General features: G+C 50.9%; 1 protein-coding gene across 4 annotated transcripts in view; it reads left to right on the forward strand.

Annotated features, from left to right (window-relative positions):
• The window catches only part of ADAMTS14 (ADAM metallopeptidase with thrombospondin type 1 motif 14), a 104,695-nt gene extending 91,552 nt beyond the window's left edge, over nt 1–13,143 (forward strand). For 2 of the 4 annotated variants that reach the window (XM_023547042.2, XM_003409048.4), the window contains exons 20-22: nt 2,241–2,370; nt 2,718–2,822; nt 5,317–7,241. In XM_023547042.2, the coding sequence (XP_023402810.1) occupies nt 2,241–2,370; nt 2,718–2,822; nt 5,317–5,786 (705 nt within the window). In that variant the 3' untranslated portion in view covers nt 5,787–7,241. Of the gene's footprint in view, nt 1–2,240; nt 2,371–2,717; nt 2,823–5,316; nt 7,242–12,893 lie in introns of those variants that run through there. The other 2 variants (XM_064269668.1, XM_023547041.2) reach the window with 2 other exon arrangements.
• The last annotated feature ends 7,235 nt before the right edge of the window (nt 13,144–20,378 follow it).

The following is a 20,378-nucleotide window of genomic DNA, read 5'->3' on the forward strand; positions in this document are numbered from 1 at the left end:
AGGTCCTCCCTTGCCCCTTCCAGCCCCTGGTGGAGTAGTTCCCGTGGTTCCTGGCAACCTTTGGGGTTCTTTGGCTTGTGGTTGCATCACCCCAATCTGTCTCCATCTTCATGTGGCCTTCACCCTGCTGTGTCTCTTCTCTTTTTATAAGGACACCCCTTCTATCGGATTAGGACCCACCCTGTTCCATATGATCTCATGGTAACCTAACTAATTACATCTGCAAAGACCCTATTCCCAAACAAGTTCATGTTCACAGGTACTAGCGTTTAGGGCTTCAACATATTTGGGTGAGTGGGGGGACACAATTCAGCCCCTAACACCACTGAGGGTTTTAATGCAGATATTACAAGCTGTGATTTCAGGTTTAAAAGATCACTCAGATAACCCTAGTGGCGTAGTGGTTAAGTGCGACGGCTGCTAACCAAAAGGTCAGCAGTTCAAATCCACCAGGCACTCCTTGGAAACCACATGGGGCAGTTCTACTCTGTCCTATAGGGTCACTATCAGTCGGAGTCGACTCGACAGCAATGGGTTTTCAGATAGCTCTGTAGAGAGTTTGTTGTTGGGAGGCCAAGGTAGACAAAAGGAGACAGTAAGAAGGCTGTTGAGTGATCCAGGTGAGAGTTGCTAGTGGCTTGGGCCTGGAGGTTGCCACAAGGGGAATTTTTTTAATGTCTTGGGTTTTCCCTTACAAATTTCATTTGATCAAGCCAGCAAGTGCAATGATGCTGTTTTAATAGCAAAACACTAGGAAACATGCCAGAGTCGATCTAGAGGTGATTAGACAGAGAAATCGTGGTCTGTTGATAAAATAATATGCAGCAAGAAAAATGAAGACCCCTGAACTGTACTTATTAACATAGATAAATCAGAAAAATAAGCTTAGGTGAGGGAGAAAAGCACTGCCATCTGATACGTCCAACGGGATGCCATTTAGTTGAAGTTTAAAAAGACACAGGGCAGTATTTGAAAATGTGCCAGAATGCTGACTTATTAAAGCTGGGGATGGCATTTGAATGGGCTTTCTTTAACTTCTTCTCTATACTTTTCTATATGTTTAAGATATTGTGTAATAAGAAATATTCTTAAATAACCCAGATCTCCACCCAACTCGTACAGATTTTATATTCTTCTCCATCATATATAGCTTTATTAGTTTTAATAAAAAAAAAACAGATTTTGGGTCCACAAAGTACCCCATAGACAAAAGGAACGGAGAGATGCCAGGCAGAGAGAGACATTTGCCGCTTGTCAGACTGACAGAGCACTCGAGATATTAGCTGCACTTAGTAGTTATTTTCTTGGGCGGATGAATGGACTGTGGCTCTGTGGGCCATGACCCCTTGTGTCTCCCTCGGGTTGTCTCTGGCCCCAATATGAGGTGGGGCCCTACAAGTTGTTCCTCACCCAGCTGGGAGAGGCCATTGTCAGCACTAAGACAGCCCAGTGACCTGGTCACATTGGGTAACTTTCTTATCTGGGAGTTTCCGCCCCTCAGCACCCCCAGACTACCCATTTACTGGAGTAAGAACTGTGAGGTCCAGGGCACGGTGTTGGAGCAGCCCTTGCAAACAGTAGTCACGTGTTCGTCTTCTGTCCCTTGCACCCCCTTTCCCGCTCAGCAAAGACTGTTGAAAATGTGTCTGCAAGCTGATTCTTGGCAAACTGAGTCACAAAGCCATTGAATGTCAGAGCCAGAAGGGTCTGTGGAAACCCTGCCACCCAACTCTCTTGATTTATAGAGTTGAAAACTGAGCCAGAGGGGCAGTGGGTGCCAGAGTCTGGGCCCCTGCGTCCTATTAACAACATATCATCAAGGAGGTGGACCTGCAGTGTGGTGAATTGGAACAGAGAGTTTGCCAGGGTAATACAGAAGATAATTAACAACAAGACACAGACAGGCCAGATGCAGTGGACGAAGTAGTGCTGGGCTGGGGTCCCAGAAGACCCTTCTTGTGCCAGGGGACCTTGAGATCGTGGAAAAGTTCATGGGGTTCTAAGCTTGAGGCCGCAGTTCTTTACCAGCTGGCACAGGAGTGTTTGGGAACTGGTATGGCGCCCTGGCACAGCCATCTAGAAGTCCTTGCATGTCCCTTCTGGCCAAGTGAAGAATCAACCCTTTGTGCTCTTTCTGTCCCCGGGCATTGGCTGGACTTTGGCGCTCACTCTCCGCTTTCCTGTCTCTCCACCTCCCCCACCCCGGCACTGTGGCCTGGCTCTGGGCCTCCCACGGGCAGTGTTCCGTCACCTGTGGGAAGGGCATCCAGCAGCGGCAGGTCGTGTGCCGAACGAATGCTAGCAGTCTGGGGCAGTGCGAGGGGGACAAGCCGGACACCGTCCAGATCTGCAGCCTGCCCGCCTGTGGAGGTGAGTCAGGTGGGGGGGGCAGGCCCAGCCCCTGGCCTAGACTGAGACCCAGCCCCATCTTGCATCCTCGCTCCCTAACCACTAGTTGTTGTTCAATCAACTCCAACTCATGGTGACCAATCTGTTTCAGAGTAGAACCGTACTCCACAGGGTTCTCGGTGGCTTCTTTTTTTGGACATGGATTGCCGGGCCTTTCTTCTGAGGCACCTCTGAGTGAACTCAAACCTTCAACCTTTCAGTTAGCCGCCAAGGGTGTGAATCATTTACACCACCCAGGGACGCCCTTCACCCTCTAAAAGTCCCAGATCCTAGAGCCCCTAGCCCATCCTTTTTCGCCCTGCTCACAGGAGGTCTCCAGAGCTCTACGGCAAAGGCTGACATCAGGGAACTTGTGACCCCGAAGTGGACCCCACAAACTGGACCCCTCCATCCCGTTGACAAGATATTATCAAGTAAGTGCATTCTCAGGGCCCCGCCCCCCTCCCTAAATGTTCAAGGCCATGGTGTCATGAGCAAGGGCCGTGGAGTCAAACCAACCCAGTTTCTAGTCTGTCTGTGTGACTTTAGCCCAGGTACGTAACCTCCCTGAATCTCAGATGCCTGACTGTGACCTGGGGATGAAGGTAGCCAAAACCCACTGCTTTGAGGCGATGCTGACTCCTAGCGACCCTGTAGAACACAGTAGACCTGCCCCATAGGGTTTCCAAGGCTATAAATGTTTATGGAAGCAGACTACCACATCTTTCTCCCACAGAGCAGCTGGTGGGTTCAAACTGCCAACCTTTCAGTTAGCAGCCGAGTGCTTGGCCACTGCACCACCAGGGCTCCTTATGATGGAAGTACTGGTCCATAATCCCTTATCTGCAATTCCAGAATGCTGAAAGCTCTGAAAATGGAAAGGTTTTTCCTAAGTTTGCTGCAAACTCATTTGGCGCCAAAGTCTGACCTGAGCTAAAAAGAGGGAATTTATTCCTTGGCTATACAAACATTGCCTTATTTGTTCACAAGGTGATGGCCCAGACGCAGACATAACTGGGCGTGCTAGGTAACGGACAACATATGCGATATGAAAACACCTTTCAAAACCCCCAGAGAGTTCTGAATTTTGAATCACATCTGGCCCTAATATTTTTGGATAAACGTTTGTAAATCTGAGCCACCTTCAGAGGGCCCTTGAGAGGATTGGATGAGATAATGCTGCTCTGCCCAGCTGTCAGCTAACAACAGTGGTAGTCATTTCTCTCTGCTTCATGATCAGCCGTAGGTCATCCATCCAATCTGTTGAGCACTGCTTAGCCCTAGTGGCACAGTGGTTAAGAGCTCGGTTGCTGACCAAAAGGTCGGCAGTTCGAATCTACCAGCTGCTCCTCGGAGACCTATGGGACAGTTCTACTCTGTCCTATAGGCTCGCTATGGCTTGGAATCGACTCGACGGCAATGGGTTTGGGTCTTTTTTTGGTTTGCTGTGTGCCAGGCACTGCATTCTATGCTCCCTTCCTAGGTTCATTCTCTTTTCCCTTCCTCACCTCCCCAGGGATTAGGGTCTGGCAAGACGAGTAGCAGAAAGACCACAGGCCCTAACTCCTACTTAGAGGACCAGCTGGCTGTGTGTCTTCGCATAAATCTCTTAACCTTTCTGAGCTCACTGACCTCATCTGTTAAGTGAAGGCCTTGGACCAGATGTCCTCAAAGGACCTTCTGGATGCACCCTGGTGGCTTCTTTGCCCCTGTGCAAGTTCCTGGGTTTCCTCACAAGAGCTGGTAGTGGGGCCTGATTTTCTCTTCTATTCTAGAATTCTGGCTCCATCTAGTGGTCACTGGCTGTCCATTTGCCCTCATCTTACCCTGTTCCCCTAAACCTCTCTGCCCTGGGCAAAAATTAGTCAAAAGTAAAACTCCTACCTTCACCTTCTACCTGGAGAGACCCCACACTCACCTCCCTGGAGCAGTCACAGGCATGTTTTCAAATTAAATTTTAAGCAAAGAAAAGTAGTATAGAGAGCACCGCTCTATGCCAGGCACTTCATGTATGCTATTTCATCATTATTCAGTGGGACATGCAACACTGTGCCCATTTTACATGTGAACAAACTGAGGCTTGGAGAGTTTAAGTGACTTGCCTGAGGCCTTACAGCTTTTAAGTGGTATAGCCTGGGTTTGAACGTAAATGTGCTTGATTCCAAATTTACTGGTGGAGGGCTTCATTTTCCCGTGTGTGTTAATGGGTGGCAGGGTACTTAATCTGCTTGTCACTGAGTCGTCTGGGTATTTGCCTGCCTCTGCTGGGAGTAGATCAACTCCTTTGGGTTGACTGGGAGTGGGTGAGGGTTCCAGCTTCCATCTAGAGCAGAGTTCTCAAACTTTGCTGCAGGTTAGCGTCACCTGGGAAGCTTCTAAGAAGCCCTGTGCCAGGTGCAGCCCAGACTGCTCAGAATCTGGGCGTGGGAACTAGGCATGGGTTATTTGTAAAACCCTGGGTTATTCCAGAGCCTCGTCAGGTCCGAGGAGGAACGATGCTGGGCGTGGTTCTCAGATTTTAGCATGCATTGGAGTCTCCTGGAGGGTTTCATTAAAACACAGGGCTGGGCCCCCCCACCCCAGAATTTCCAATTTGTGAGGGCTGGACGAGGCGGAGAATCTGCATTCTAACTAGCTCCCAGCTGGTGCTGCTGCTGCTTGTCTGGGGTCCCTGCTTTGGGAACCTCTGCTATTGGGGATTCTAGTTCTTCTTCCAGATAATACAGGCTGTCCTGCTCAGGTGAGTTTCTCCTGTCAGGCAGCCCTGTGACCCCCTCTGGAAAGGAGCTTTATAGTGAGTCCAGCAGGGGAAGGGGTCGGGGACTGCCAATTGGTAGGGTGAGCGGGAGGTTGGGTCTGGGTCCTGGCATCAGGCTAATGGCGCCCTGTATTTCCCTCCTGACTCTGGCCCTTGTACTGCGTGTGCAGCAGAGCCCTGCATGGGGGACAGGTCCATCTTCTGCCAGATGGAGGTGCTGGATCACTACTGCTCCATCCCTGGCTACCAACGGCTCTGCTGTGGGTCCTGTACCAAGAAGGACCCCAGCCTGACTTCACCATCGCCAATCCCTACCCCTGGGAGCCCTTTCTCAGGAACCAAGTCCCCTCTAGATGCTGTGGAGCCCACTGGGGGGCCACCAGGGCCAGATGGTCATCAGCCTGGTCTAACCACACAGCTTCCAGAACTTCTGGATACAAGCTCTCCCGTGACCCAGTACCACCTTGCTCCCCAGAGACTAAGCACTAGAGCATCCTGGGTCACCTCCCCTACCACCCAGCGGGGACAGCCTTGGGGCTGGACTGAGGCACTGACGTCAGCCTCTGAGGAGAAAGAGCAGCCCAAGGAAGACCAGAAGTATCCAGGCACCAGCCGCCCCACCACCTCCCTGATGACATAAGCTGCCTGTCCCATCCCGCCAGTCAAGTTTACAGGCCATGTGCAGCCCCAGGGACCCCAGCTCAGAGCACACACAGCAGGCAGGGGCCAGCACAGGCTTCCTTTTAAATTATTTGCCTTCTTGTTCTCCTGTGGGGCTGTGATACTCTTCACCCCCGGAAGGGGTGGGGAGAAGGAAAAGATCAGGGAAAGCCCTAATCTGAGATACCTCAGCAAGCAGTCCCCGGTGACAATTGCACCTCTCAGGGTCAGCTCGTGTCCCCTCCTCACAGTGGCCAGGGCTGCCCATCTTCACCAGAACTTGGGGGGACCCTTTTGAGGTCCTACCTCTCTGGCCCCTCTGCCTGGAAACATATGTGGGACCAGAGAAGGTGGGGGCTAACAGGGCAGCCTGAGATGAAGAGGGGGCTAGAGTGAACATGGTCATGAGGGTCCTCTCCTCACTAGCAGGGTTGGGGGTGGGGAGGGAGCAAGAAGGCAGTTTCGTCTCAGGCCCAGCTTTGCCAGCCAAGACCCAGAGGCAGAATCTAGCTTGTGTTGGCTGGCTGGAGGGGAGTTCTGAGCCAGCCGAGTCGGGGGCCCCACCCCCACCCCAACCTCATAGAGAAGGGGGCTCAGGACACTTGGAACCAGGTCTTCATCATCCAGGGGTTTCCAAATTGGTACTTGACCCCTGGCTGGACCAGGAACAGCAGCTGTCATCATCACTCCGGGCCTGGGAGGAGCCTGGCCCAGAGGGTGACCGTGTCACAGAGGAGACGTGATTTTTTGGACTGTGTCAGGCCCTTCCCACTGTCTGCCAAAGAACACTCTTGCTGGGTTCAGGCATCTCCTCCCACCTGGCTTGAGCTTGGCCAGAGTTTGCGGTGCTCTGGAGGGTGGTCAGGCCCCAGGGCTGAGGAACTGGGTATCCACTCATAGTAGACTCAAGTGGTAACAACAGCTACCCAGGCCAAGCGTCCAGGGCAGGACTGGTGCCTCTGCCCGATGCTGGGGCTGAGAGAACACTTGGTCCAGTACCACAGAGCCTCAGCCATGCTCGGCTGCCCTCCATGTTACCTGCAAGGGGCAGGTAACACCCCTAGACCCCTGGCTCTCAGGAAGCTGCTCGGGTTCCCAGGATACCTCTCAGGAGTCCTCGCTCCCGGAAGTCATGGAGAGGGCCTCCCAGACCCCTCATCAGGTGTTAGAGGTGCTTGTTGTCCTTCTCGCCCTCAGCCGGGGGAGGGGGCTGTTCAGAGCTGGCTTCAGGAATTGGAGCAGTGGAGCCCCTTGGAGAACAGAGACCCCAGAGGGGGCTCCCCTGGGCTTTCTCCGAGCTATCCTCCCCATCTCTGGGATGCTGGTGCACACAACGAATCATTCCTGTGAGAACCATGCCTGGCCTGTGTTACGTACTGTGTGTAAACTCTGTGCCTTTGAGATCTGGATGTTTTAAATTTTAAGTATTTATTAACATTGTCCTTGGTGTTTTGTTTTGGACCCCCAAGAAATTGTGTTGTGTGTGTGTTTCTTCATCTTTTCACCCGTTTATTTTGGAAGAAAGGGACAACGAAATTCAGATCTCTTAATGTGCTGGGCTATGGCAAGACAGGAGCCCTGGCAGTGCAGTGGGTAAGAGCTCAGCTGCTTACCAAAAGTCAGCAGTTCAAATCCACCAGGCACTCCTTGGAAACCCTATGGGATAGTTCTACTCTGTCCTATAGGGTCCTGTGAGCAGAACTGACTCGACAGCACCTAACGACAGAGCAACATGGCAAGATTATTAGGGGTGGGTGATAGGACAGGGAGGTGACTGGAGTCACAAGAGGACTTGACCCCCCTCCCTCAGCCCTCCAGACTTGGCCCCTCACTCTGGGGCTTCTGTGTGTCAAGTCAGTTCTGACTCATGGCGACCCCATGTGTGTCAGAGTAGAAATGTGCTCCATGGGGTTTTCAATGCTGATTTTTTGGAAGTAGATTGCCAGGCCTTTCTTCCAAGGTGTCTCTGGGTGGACTTGAAACTCCAACCTTTATTTTTAACTTTTATTGTGCTTTAAGTGAAAGTTACATATCAAGTCAGTCTCTCATACAAAAACTTATATACACCTTGCTATATACTCCTAGTTGCTCTCCCCCTAATGAGACAGCATACTCTTTCTTTCTACTCTCTATTTTCATGTCCATTCAGGCAGCTTCTGATCCCCTCTGCCCTCTCATCTCTCATGCAGACAGGAGCTGCCCACAGTCTCATGTGCCTACTTGATCCAAGAAGCTCACTCCTTATCAGTGTCATTTTCTATCCCATAGTCCAGACCAATCCCTGTCTGAAGAGTTGGCTTTGGGAATGGTTCTTATCTTGGACTAACAGAAGGTCTGGGGACCATGACCTTCAGGGTTCTTCTAGTCTCAGTCAGACCATTAAGTCTGCTCTTTTTATGAGAATTTGAGGTCTTCATCCCACTGTTCTTCTGCTCCCTCAGGGGTTCTCTGTTGTGTTCCCTATCAGGGCAGTCATCGGTTGTAGGTGGGCACCATCTAGTTCTTCTGGTCTCAGGCTGATGCAGTCTGTGGTTTATGTGGCCCTTCTGTCTCTTGGGCTTGTAATTACCTTGTGTCTTCAGTGTTCTCCATTCTCCTTTGCTCTGGGTGGGTTGAGACCCCAGACACTACTCTCCAAAGTGGGATGCATGAGCCTCCAACCTTTAGGTTAGCAGCCAAGTGTTAACCATTTGTACCACCCAGCGACTCCACACACCTGTTAGAATGGCTAAAATTGGAAAGATTGACCACATCAAGTGTTGGGAGGATATGGAGCACCTAGAATTCACATACGATGTTGGTGGGAATGCAGAGTGGTTCAGCCACTTTGGAAATCATTTTGACAGCAGCCTCTTAACAAGTTAAGCATGCGCTTATCATACAACCAAGCAATCCCTCCCCCTATGTATTTTCACAAGGGAAAGAAAAAACGTTTGTCCACTAAATGACCTGGATGCAAATATTCATAGCAAGTTTATTCAAAATAGCCCCAAAGTGGAAACCACCCAGATGCACATCAAATAATGAGCGGATAAACCAATTACAGTACCTGCGTACAATGGCATATCTCAGCAATAAAAAGGAATGAACTGCTGACGCTTGCGTGTATAAATTAACTTGGATAAATCTCAAATGCATTATGCCAGGCCCAAAAGACCACATACTGCGAGATATTATGGAAAAGGCAAAACCATAGGGACAGAAAACAGATCAATAGTTGCTGGGGGTGGGAGAGGGGATTGACTGGAAGCAGGCACAAGGGAGCTCTTTGGGGTGATGAGAATGTTCCATACGGTGATAGTGGTGGTGGTAACACACTGTATACATTTGTCAAACACATTGAACTGTGCACTTTTAAATGAATTTCCATGTATGTAAACTATATCCCAGTTTAAAAAAAAATTTTTTTTTTTTTAATTATATAACCTAGGTAATGGAAAGAGCCCTGGTGGCATAGTGGTTAAGAGCTCAGCTGCTAATCAAAAGGTCAGCAGTTTGACTCCACCGTCCGCTCCTTGGAAACCCTATGGGGCAGTTCTACTCTGTGTAGCAGCTGAGCACTTAACCACTGTGCCACCAGGGCTCCTTTATACAAGCATAAGATGGGATTACCATTGTTCCTAAAAATATGATTACCAATAGTAATATTAAGGAAGAGCTGGCCGAGAGAAGGTCACATCAGTTTGTCTTGGGGCTGATTCAGTCTGCCTCTCAGAGGCTCCTGCCCAAAGCCATTCAACGGCTTCCATCGCTATTGGAGAGAAGAGCAAAGTCCTTCCCATAGCTGGTGAAGCGCTTCCAGCTGGACTTCCTCGGGGCTGTTTCTCCAACCTCTGCTTCAGAGCACCTGGCACACTCATGTGCTTACCGCTGGGATTATTGAATAAGATTTGCCACCCCCCAGACTGTGAGCCCCATACGGGCAAGAACTTGCTCTGCTTTCGTGTTTGTTCACTGATGTGCTCCTAGCAGTGTGCTTAAAAAAAAAAGCCCATTGCCATCGATTCCAACTCATAGCCACCCTATAGGACAGAGCAGAACTGCCTCATAGGGTTTCCATGGAGCGGCTGGTGGATTCGAACTGAGGGCCTCTTGGTTACTAGTTGTAGTGCTTAACCACTGCACCACCAGGGCGCTGCAGCACTGTGCTGACACAGTAAATCAAACCCGTTGCATGGAGTGGATTCTGACTCATGGAGACCCCATGTGTTACAGAATAGAGCTGCCTCCATAGGATTTTCTTGATCTTTGTGGAAACAGATTACCAGGCCTTTTTTCCAGGCACTACTGGGAGGGTTCGAACCAACAATCTCTAGGTTAGTAGTTGGGTAGGTGCCCACTAAATGCAGTGTTTGCTGGATGAATAAAGGATATGCAGAGGTGGTGAGCTCTCTGCCTCCCTCCCAGGTCCCACGGGGCTCACTTCCTGTCACCAGATATCCCTAGGGGCCAAGTCCTGGAAACCAAGAGGTGGAGGACACCAGGGATGGAGGTGGGGAGCCCACAGAATCTCAGAGCTGGTTTCAACCAGTGAGGCAGAGTCTCCTGGAGGAGCCCATGCCGATGCATCAGGGAGGGGCGCTTATGCCTTCAGCTTGTACAGGCTCAGTCGCAGGAGAATGCGTACAAGTGCCTAATCCCCTTGTTGTGCAGGTGGGGAAGCTGAGGCCCAGAGAAAGCAAACGATTATCCCCAGACCAAATCAGTTATAGTAGAGCCCAGAAGTCAGTTCGCAGTTCTGTCTATGACTCTGAGAACTCAGCATCAAGGGTCCAACCCATCACAGGCTTGTGGGAGGAAGGGTGGGGCAGGGGGGGCAGTGGGTGGTGGCCAGGCACCATTCTAGAAGGGCTGGGCCTCAGCCTACATGGCGCGGCGTGTGTCCCAGTTAGCCTGGTAGAGGAGGAGCTGGTGGCTCTAAGGACAGGCCCTCTGCCCTCGCCACACAGTGGAGCGCTGCCCCAAGGACAGCGTGAACACATGGAGACCTCTCTGCAGGGAAGGTGGCAGCAGTGAGAAGCAGGACGCCGGCACCCCAGCCTCCAAGGCCCCTGCCACCTTTCAGTCTCAGCCTCCCACTCTTCCTGTAACATGTGCTTGGTTTTCTTGTCAGTCTCCACTCTGTCCTGGCCCACCCTTTCCTTCCTGCTTCACCGTCTTTGCTCAGACTGTTTCCCCCAAAGAATTCAGGAAAGTCCACCCCATCTCTGCCTGCTGAACCCCCACTGCAGCTCCATCAGAGGGGCACCATGCCAGGGGGTGAAGAAAGGTCTTCGGAGTCACGCTGCCCCGGGGTCATATCCCAGTTCTGCCCCCCTGCTCCCTCCATTGGCCGTAGATCCTTTGCTGTGCCCAGTACCCTCGTAGAGTTGGCCTGTGGTTTGAACGAGGTCCTGCATTATGGGACTTGGAACAGTGCCAGGCACATAGTTAAGGGTACTGCTGGGTGGGCTGCTATCTCCAGTCTTTAGGTTAGGAGTTGGGCACAAGTCGTTTGTACCACCCAGAGACCCTAAGAGCTCAATCAATGTGAGTAGTATTTCCCAGGCTGCTTCTTCCATGAAGCTCTCACCCATCTTCCCAAGACACCCTCAAAGGCGTCCCCTGTGTCTAGAGAGTACACCATCAGCCCCCTCCTCCGCTGCAGGCAAGATCAGTCTACATGTTTTACCCTGTCCACCCCCCAGATGGACCCTGGGCACCTTGAGCAGGGGCTATGCGCTTACAAGCTCAGCAAATTCTGCTAAACTGTGTTTATTTCTCCCGGTGCCAGAGCTCGTTGCGATCGATAGAAGATAGAAGGTATTGTTGCAGAAAGCGTACTCTTGCCTAAAGCTTTGTCTCATTGTTTATTATTCAGATCAGCCCCCCACCGACTCCCCCAGAAGCCCCCCAGGCTGCCCTAGCTGCCCCTTCCCTCTGCTCCTCCAGGCCCCCTTGCATCCTTGTAGGGTGGTGGTTCATCGGCCTCCATCACTAAGGGAGAAGCCATGGGAGCAGGGGTTGACCTCCAGCTCAGCTCCTGGTACACGGTCTGTGATAAATGTTTATTGAATCATGAGGGACACATAAAGGAGAGTGTGTATGGCCGAGCGGGGAGGGCGGAGGGGGAATTTCCCACCAGCCCCTGGTCTGAAGGGCTTGGCCTGGAGTTCCATCTCTTACCTGTAGGGCTCTCCTCCCCCGACAGCTGCAAACACAGCCCCGTGGGGCTGGCCGACACCTCTGCCACCACCTCAAACACATTTTCAGCCTCGGCCTCCAGCTGAGCCTTCAGCTCCGCCCAGGGAAAGGGGGCGTCCACAGAGACCTGGAAATCCACTGTCAGGGCCACCCTGATGGGGGACAGTGGTTGTTTTAGGATTCCTACTCACTTAGAGCCATTGTCCAGATAATCTGGGCCCCACACCCTGCCTTGGCCAAGCCCTTGCTGAGAGGAGACTGACAGGAGTCCCAGAATCTGCCACCCACTGGGGACAGGCTTGAGAAGAACCATTCATCTAGGGGCCCCAGGACTCCTCGCCCCAACTCAGGTGCCAGACTCAGAGTGTCTTCCTATCTGGCCCAGGTGTTGGCTCTCAGTTCCTGTACCCACAGGTTTGAGTCCTCCTGAAGTGTATGTTTGTCACAGCCTGTAGTCCCTACTGCAGAGGGAGGGCTTGTGGGACCAGGGGGTGCCATGTGGTTCCCTCCGCAGACCTGGGCTCAGCCGTCCCCTGACTTTGTTTATTCTCTGTTCAAGACTAAGGTGAGATGTTTTCTCCTCTGGGACGTGCCCTCCTCTGTGCCTCCACAGCACAGACACCTTTATATACCTTTGTCATGGATTGAATTGTGTCCTCCAAAAATATCTGTCAACTTGGTTAGGCCGTGATTCCCAGTGTTGAGTGGTTGTCCTCCATTTTGTGGTTGTCACTTTCCTGTGTGTTGTAAATCCTAATCTCTGCCTGCGGTTAATAAGGCAAGATTAGATTATGTGAAAGAGGATTAGGGTGGGATCGTAACACCCTTACTAAGGTCACATCCTTGATCCAGTGTAAGGGAGGTTTCCCTGGGGTGTGGCCTACACCACCTTTTATCTTACAAGAAATAAAAGGAAAGAGAAATGAGCAGAGACTGAGGGACCTCATACCGCCAAGAAAGCAGAACCAGGAGCAGAGCTCATCCTTTGGACTGGAGGTTCCTGTGCTGAGAAGCTCCCAAACCAAGGGAAGATTTGATGTCAAGGACTTTTCTCCAGAGCTGACAGAGAGAAAGACTCCACCTGCAGCTGATGCCCTGAATTTGGACCTGTAGCCTACTAGACTGAGAAAATAAATTTCTCTTTGTTAAAGCCACCCACTTTTGGTGTTTCTGTTACAGCAGCACTAGATGACTAAGATGCCTGTCTTCACACCCTCATTTGTCTTACCACCACTACTTGACCTGACCCTCTTCTCTAACGGGCTGGGGCTCCCCAGGGCAGGGGCTGAGTCTTCACTTTGTCATTCAATCGGAAAGCATTTACTGAGTACCTGCTATGTACAATGGGGACATATAAAGGTGCACAGGGCAGATGTGATCCTTGCCCTCCTGGAGCTTATAGCCTAATAGGGGAAGCAGCTAATTAACAAGTAAAGAATGAAGAAAAATAATTATAAGTAGCCTAAATGACCCATAATGCCCTTTTACTCACACAAGTAGAAATAGTCCCCAGGCCCAAAATGTCACTTCTTACCATCTCCCTACTCCTAGTCAGAGTTGGCTTTTTTAAAAAAAAAAGTATATATATATGTACATATAGTTTTTAAAGACATATATCTTGTATTGAATGGGAAAGAAAGAAAGAAAAAGAAAATGACAGTTTGTGAATGCGCTAAAGGAAATACACAGAGCAAGGCAATACGATAGAGAGTAAAGGGGTGCACTATTTTTGGATAAGACGGCCAGGGAAGGCCTCTCAGAAGAAGGGGTGATGGTGCTGAGACCTGAAGGACAAGAGAGAATGACACGCAGGTGCTGGGAAGGGTGTTCCAGGCAGGGGGGTGGCATGTGCAAATGCCCCAAGGCAGGAATAGGTCCATGGGTTCCTGGACGGCAGAGAACCAGGGGAAGGACTCATGAAGAAATGGACGAATGGGTGGGTGGGTGGGTGGATGAATGGATGAATGGACAGATGGATGGATGGGCAAGGCTGGGCCCTGTGGGTGGGGGAGGGAGTCGGGCAAGTCGTGGAGGGTTCTAAACAAGCAAATGACAGGATCTGATGTACATTTTAGAACAAATACCTGGAAACTCTGTGGGGAATAGATGGAGGGGGGCAGGAGTGAAGGAGGAAGATAGTTGAGAGGTCCCTGCTGTCCTCCAGGAGATGGAGGTGGCATAGAAGATAGAGAAGCAGAGAGTCAGGATTTTGGAGATGGGCCTGTAGGCCTTGCTGACAGATTGGATGGAGGGGTCAAGGGTGGGCCTAGGTTTCTGGCCTCAGCACTTGGGTGGATGGAGGTGTTTTTATGTGGGTGACAACAGAGTCAAGAGCTATACATCTGATCTGCTAAATCTGAGGTACTCTTGAGCCCTGAAGGGGAGACTCAGGAGCTTGGGGGTCAGGGTAGGAGATGGGGGTGCGGGAGTTGTCAACTCAGCTCAGTGGTGGTATCTGACTGCAGGGGATTGGAAGAATCGCAGCCAGGGAGCTGGCAGTCAGGGGAAAGACGGCCCGGGGAGCCCTGTGGTTCTCTGAGGGTTAAAGTGCAAGAGGAGGAAGAGGGCCTCCAGGGCGCCTAAGCAGCACTTGTTTGCTCATCGAAGGGCACTGCTGGGCCTGGGAGGTGCTTGCAGGTGCCCATGACAGACTCCAGCTCTGGCATCACACTGGGCACTGCTGGGGGTCAGCAGGCATGGAGTGGGGGCTCAGAGACCTTGCCCACAGCCATCCTGGTTCTTCATGCTGTGTCAGGCCTCCATGCTGGGCCTGGACTACCCCTGCCCTCTGTCTGGCCAACCACCATCTCTTGCCACCACCCAGTGCCAGTCATGTACCTCCACCCAGCAGCCTTCTAGAACAGGTATGTTCAGCCTCCCAGCACAAAACTCCTCAGCGGCTCCCCAGAGCCTCTGTTGGGACCAAGTCCAAAGTTCTTAGCCTGGACACGAGACCCTTCATGACTTGGCCCTACCTACTGTCTCTCCAGACTCATCTCCCCCCTCCCCTCCCCGGCCCCATCCCCTTCCTGCCCACCTTCATGCTGCACCCAGGCCCCAGGAAGTGCTTGCAGCTTCCTGGAGACCATGCTTTCTACTGTTTCTGGAGCCTTGGCCCTTTTATTGCCTACGCCCCTTTACGTATCATGTCCTGGCCAATTTCCACTCATCTCTCAAGATTCAGCTCAAATGCCACCTCTTCTTCCTGGAAGCCTCCCCTGATTGCAGTATGTCTCCTACTTGGTTCTCCCAGGGGTCAGAGAAGCTCTCCCCAGGCCTTACCTGCTGGTGGCTCAGGATCAGCAAATACCATCTGGCCATGGGTGAGGGCTTGGTGCCACTCAGGAACACACTGGCCACAAGGCCTGTGTAGCCTCAGAAGAAGGTTGTAGGACACAGCTGCATGCCCAGCAGGGTGACCAACATACAAGTGGCCACCTCCTTCAAGCCCAGGTCCATCTCTTCTCTAATGACTCCAGGCCCTCAGCCTCCAGGGACACCTGGTGCCAAGAGCCAGGGGGGTCAGTGCCTGGAGGGGCTCTGTCACCTGTGATCCCAGCACCCCCATCAGGGGCCTCGACTTGGGCTCCCAGGGCCAGCTCTACCACTTACCCAAACTTCTGTTTTCTCATCTGAAGAATGGGGACAGCATCAGTGCCCACCTCAGAGGGCTACTGGAGTCAGCCACGTTCCTGGCACACAGTTGAATCTATAGATGAGGAGGAATAGACATTCACTACAGCAGAGAACAGATGGGCTCTGGGGACAGAGCATGCAGAGGAGGTGGGAGGCACAGAAGGGCACCCCATCCTGTGGCCAGCACTCTGCAGCTTTTCCGTGGCAAACCTCTCTAACAGCCAGCCCCAAACCACCTCATCTGTACCCCCACTGCAAGCTACTGATGCAGAAATCATTCCAATACCTGCCAACTCCAAGCAGAATTTGGCAGGTGACACTGATACACACACACAGCTTCCCGTGGGCAGGAAAGGACTGGCTTGGAACCACCCGCCCTGCAGTGGCTTTCTAGGAGGGGCTGGAGCCATCAGGAGCTGGGCAGCCCCCAGAAGTCTGACCTGCGTCAGCTGGAGCCCATGGCCGTGGCTGGACAGTGGAAGGTGGGGGTGCAGAAGCCTCCGCCGAGACATCTCCCCGCTTCGCCACATTCCCCACCCCCCTCGCAGCCCACAGAGCCACAACTTCTAACTGCGGTTTGGCCCGACCACGCTGTGGCCCTAACCACAGTTTGAATTTGGTGCCGAATCCTGCTCATGTACGAACCAAGATTTTGGTGCATGCGCAAGACCTGAAGAGCTGTGTCCTCAATCTGTCCTTGAACCTGAACATGACCGACATGATTCAACATCCGGACCTCCAAATGTGGACATGGGAGGGCTAAGGGCGGAGAGTTCCGGGCACCAAACTCAATCCCCAGACACCATTGGAAATAAAAAGCTCCCCAAACCTCTCTGACAGCGAGCACGTGGCCTTATGGTCACTAGACCCCGCCTTGCTCCTTGTCTGCGCAGACACTAAATTTCCACTTTTTGTTTCCCTTGCAAATGGTGGTGTGGCGTCTGTCTTATTTCGAACAGCTGATAGGAGAGAACCCTCGTTCGGTTATAGTGCTAGCCCCTCAGGAACCCAGCCTCGGCGAACAGCAAACCTTGGCTGAAGGTGGAGTGGAGGTCAACAGCCGCTGAGTCACAGAGAACACACCTGTTGAACCGAGCAGCCCCTTCACCAGGAGAGGTGGAGAAGGAGGGGAGGGAGGGGAAAGGAAGGAGGGAGGGCACTGGGGTGGGCCTCGGGGCAAGGCTACACTGTGGGGACTCGGGCTAGAGGGTTGGTGAAAGGGCTGTCGCTGTTGGGCGAAAACCCCAGGTTTTGCTCGGCGTGACTTGTTACAGCCAATGAACAAGTGGCCAAGGTGGGAGATCAGAAAGACGCCTTTATTTCGTTGTACAAGGAAAGGAGCAATCAGGACTGCTGCCTCCAAGACTGCTCACAGGCAGCTTGGAGAGGTGGGCTTTAACAGAGTGCAGACAAGGAAATGCAAATTCATCATGAATATTCAGGACTGACTTTCACGCAGGCGCTCAGAGCTTGGAGATGACTATACATTTTCTTTAGACAAGGGTTCGATCCCCCAGGATGGAGGAAGAAGTTGATTTTCTTTCATTAGGAGGTTAAATCTCCGCCCAGAGGCGGGTTGAGGCCATCTATGGCCCGTTCTGTGGTTGTCTTGTCAAGGACAATTTTAGAAGAATGTGTGGCTTATTCTGCTCCGTGTAGGAGGATAAGCCAGAGCAGGTGTCTCTCAGAAGGGTTGGGCTCTGAGGCTTCCTGCCTCATTCTCAGTCCTGTGAGGATTCTGGGGTGGCTACTGGTAAGCAGGTGGCAAAAGGATCTGGGGTATTGCTAGGTCTAAGTGAAGGTAGACCGAGGGAGCCGCCTCTCAGGGAGGGGCCTTGGTAACGCCCGTTGGGGGGAAGGTGATGCCAAAGGAGGGGCCTGTGGTTCCAAGACTATAGAAGGCTGGGAGCTACCGTCCATGAATAAGGAGCAAAATCTGGAGGCTTCTGTGAGAGCTCAGAGGGAGGAGATGGTGGGGAGAGGGGAGAGAAGGAGGCCAGTGGATGTAGAAGGCCACAGACCACCTTACCTGGGACTCTCAGCACAACTCCAGTAAAATCTCCGGAAATACCCAGACGCTATGATTGGATGCCTTGTAGCAATTTGTGCAGGAGCTAAATTGTGTATCCCGCTTGAGTGAGGGGCAAAGCAGAGGGACCCCCAGAGGCAGAGGGGTTTCAGACCATGCCTACAGGAGCCCCAGAGATCTTTGTTGTTGTTGTTGTTAGGTGCCCTCGAGTCGGTTCTGACTCACAGCGACCCCATGCACAACAGAACAAAACACTGCCTCGTCCTGTGCCATCCTTACAGTTGTTGCTATGCTTGAGCCCATTGTTGCAGCCACTGTGTCAATCCATCTGGCTGAGGGCCTTCCTCTTTTCCACTGACCCTGTAGTTTACCAAGCATAATGTCTTTCTCCAGGGACTGATCCCTCCTGACAACATGTCCAAAGTATCTAAGACACAGTCTCACCATCCTTGATTCCAAGGAGCACTCTGTCTTCCCTTCTTCCAAGACAGACTTGTTCGTTCTTCTGGCAGTCTATGGTACATTTGATATTCTTCGCCAGCACCACAATTCAAAGGCATCAATTCTTCTTTGGTCTTCCTTATTCATTGTCCAGCTTTCACATGCATATGATGCAAAGGAAAATACCATGACTTAGATCAGGCGCACCTTAGTCTTCAGGGTGACATCTTCGCTTTTCAACACTTTAAAGAGGTCCTTTACAGCCGATTTGCCCAATGCAACGCGTCTTTTGATTTCTTGAGTGCTGCTTCCATGGCTGTTGATTGTGGATCCAAGTAAAAGGAAATCCTTGTCAGCTTCAATCTTTTCTCCGTTTATGATGATGTGGCTTATTGGTCCAGTTGTGAGGATTTTTGTTTTCTTTAAGTTCAGGTGTAATCCATGCTGAAGGCTGTGGTTTTTGATCTTCGTCAGTAAGGGCTTCAAGTCCTCTTCACTTTCAGCAAGCAAGGTTGTGTCATTTGCATAACACAGGTTATTATTGAGTCTTCCTCCAATACTGACGCCCGGTTCTTCTTCACATAGTCCAGCTTCTCGGATTATTTGCTCAGCATACAGATTGAATAAGTATGGTGAAAGGATACAACCCTGACGCACACCTTTCCTGACTTTAAACCAATCAATATCCCCTTGTTAAGTCCAAACAACTGTCTCTTGATCTAGGTACAAGTTCCTCATGAGCACAGTTAAGTGTACTGGAATTCCCATTCTTCGCAATGTTATCCATAATTTGTTATGATCCACACAGTCAAATGCCTTTGCATAGTCAATAAAACACAGGTAAACATCCTTCTGGTATTCTCTGCTTTCAGCCAGGATCCATCTGACATCAGCAATGATATCCCTGGTTCCACGTCCTCTTCTGAAACCAGCCTGAATTTCTGGCAGTTCTGTCAACATACTGCTGCAGCCGTTTTTGAATGATCTTCAGCAAAATTTTGCTTGTGCGTGATATTAATGATATTGTTCTATAATTTCTGCATTGGGTTAGATCACCTTTCTTGGGAATAGGCATAAATATGGATCTCCTCCAGTCAGTTGGTCAGGAAGCTGTCTTCCATATTTCTTGGCATAGACAAGTGAGCACTTCCAGCACTGCATCCATTCATTGAAATTCCGTCAATTCCTGGAGACTTGTTTTTCGCCAATGCCTTCAGAGCAGCTTGGACTTCTTCCTTCAGTATCATCGGTTCCTGATCATATGCCACCTCTTGAAATGGTTGGACGTCGACTAATTCTTTTTGGTATAATGACTCTGTGTATTCCTTCCATCTTCTTTTGATGTTTCCTGCGTTGTTTAATACTTCCCCCATAAAATCCTTCACTATTTCAACTCGAGGCTTGAATTTTTTCTTCAGTTCTTTCAGCCTGAGAAACACCAAGCGTGTTCTTCCCTCTTGGTTTTCTATCTCCAGCTCTTTGTACGTGTCATTGTAATACTTTGTCTTCTCGAGTCGCCCCTTGAAATCTTCCGTTCAGTTCTTTTACTTCACCATTTCTTCCTTTTGCTTTAGCTGCTCGACACTCAAGAGCAAGTTTCAGAGTCTCCTCTGACATCCATCTTTGTCTTTCCTTTCTTTCCTATCTTTTCGATGACCTCTTGCTTTCTTCATGGATGATGTTCTTGATGTCATTCCACAACTCGTCTGGTCTTTGGTCATTAGTGTACCATGTGTCAAATCTATTCTTGAGATGGTCTCTAAATTCAGGTGGGATATACTCAAGGTCGTATTTCGGCTCTCGTGGACTTGCTCTGATTTTCTTCAGTTTCAACTTGAACTTGCATATGAGCCACTGATGGTCTGTTCTACATTGCCTCTTTCCACAGATGTAGTCAGTTTGATTCCTGTGTGTTCCATCTGGCGAGGTCTACATGTATAGTCAGTGTTTATGTTGGTGAAAAAAGGTACTTGCAATGAAGAAGTCGTGTCTGTCAGTCCAGAAATCTTTATACTGGGAATTGGAAGAATCCAAGGAGATCTCACCTGGAATGCCACAGGCAGGGGGACAGAGAGTCACAGGACCACAGGGCCACAGGGCACTAAATGTGGAGGAGGGCTCAGGATGGGATACTCATTATCACCGCATATACTAATGCTCTACCTTGGCCTGACATTGGCAGTTTGCCAGCGTGCAAGGTCCTTTCACTAAATAATTCCATTCTCTCTGTTTTATTTACACATCTGGACACTGATGGGCAGAGAAGTAAAAGGACCTGCCCAA

This window comes from Loxodonta africana, chromosome 16 (genome assembly GCF_030014295.1).
Source record: "Loxodonta africana isolate mLoxAfr1 chromosome 16, mLoxAfr1.hap2, whole genome shotgun sequence".
NCBI classification, from domain to species: Eukaryota; Metazoa; Chordata; class Mammalia; order Proboscidea; family Elephantidae; genus Loxodonta; species Loxodonta africana.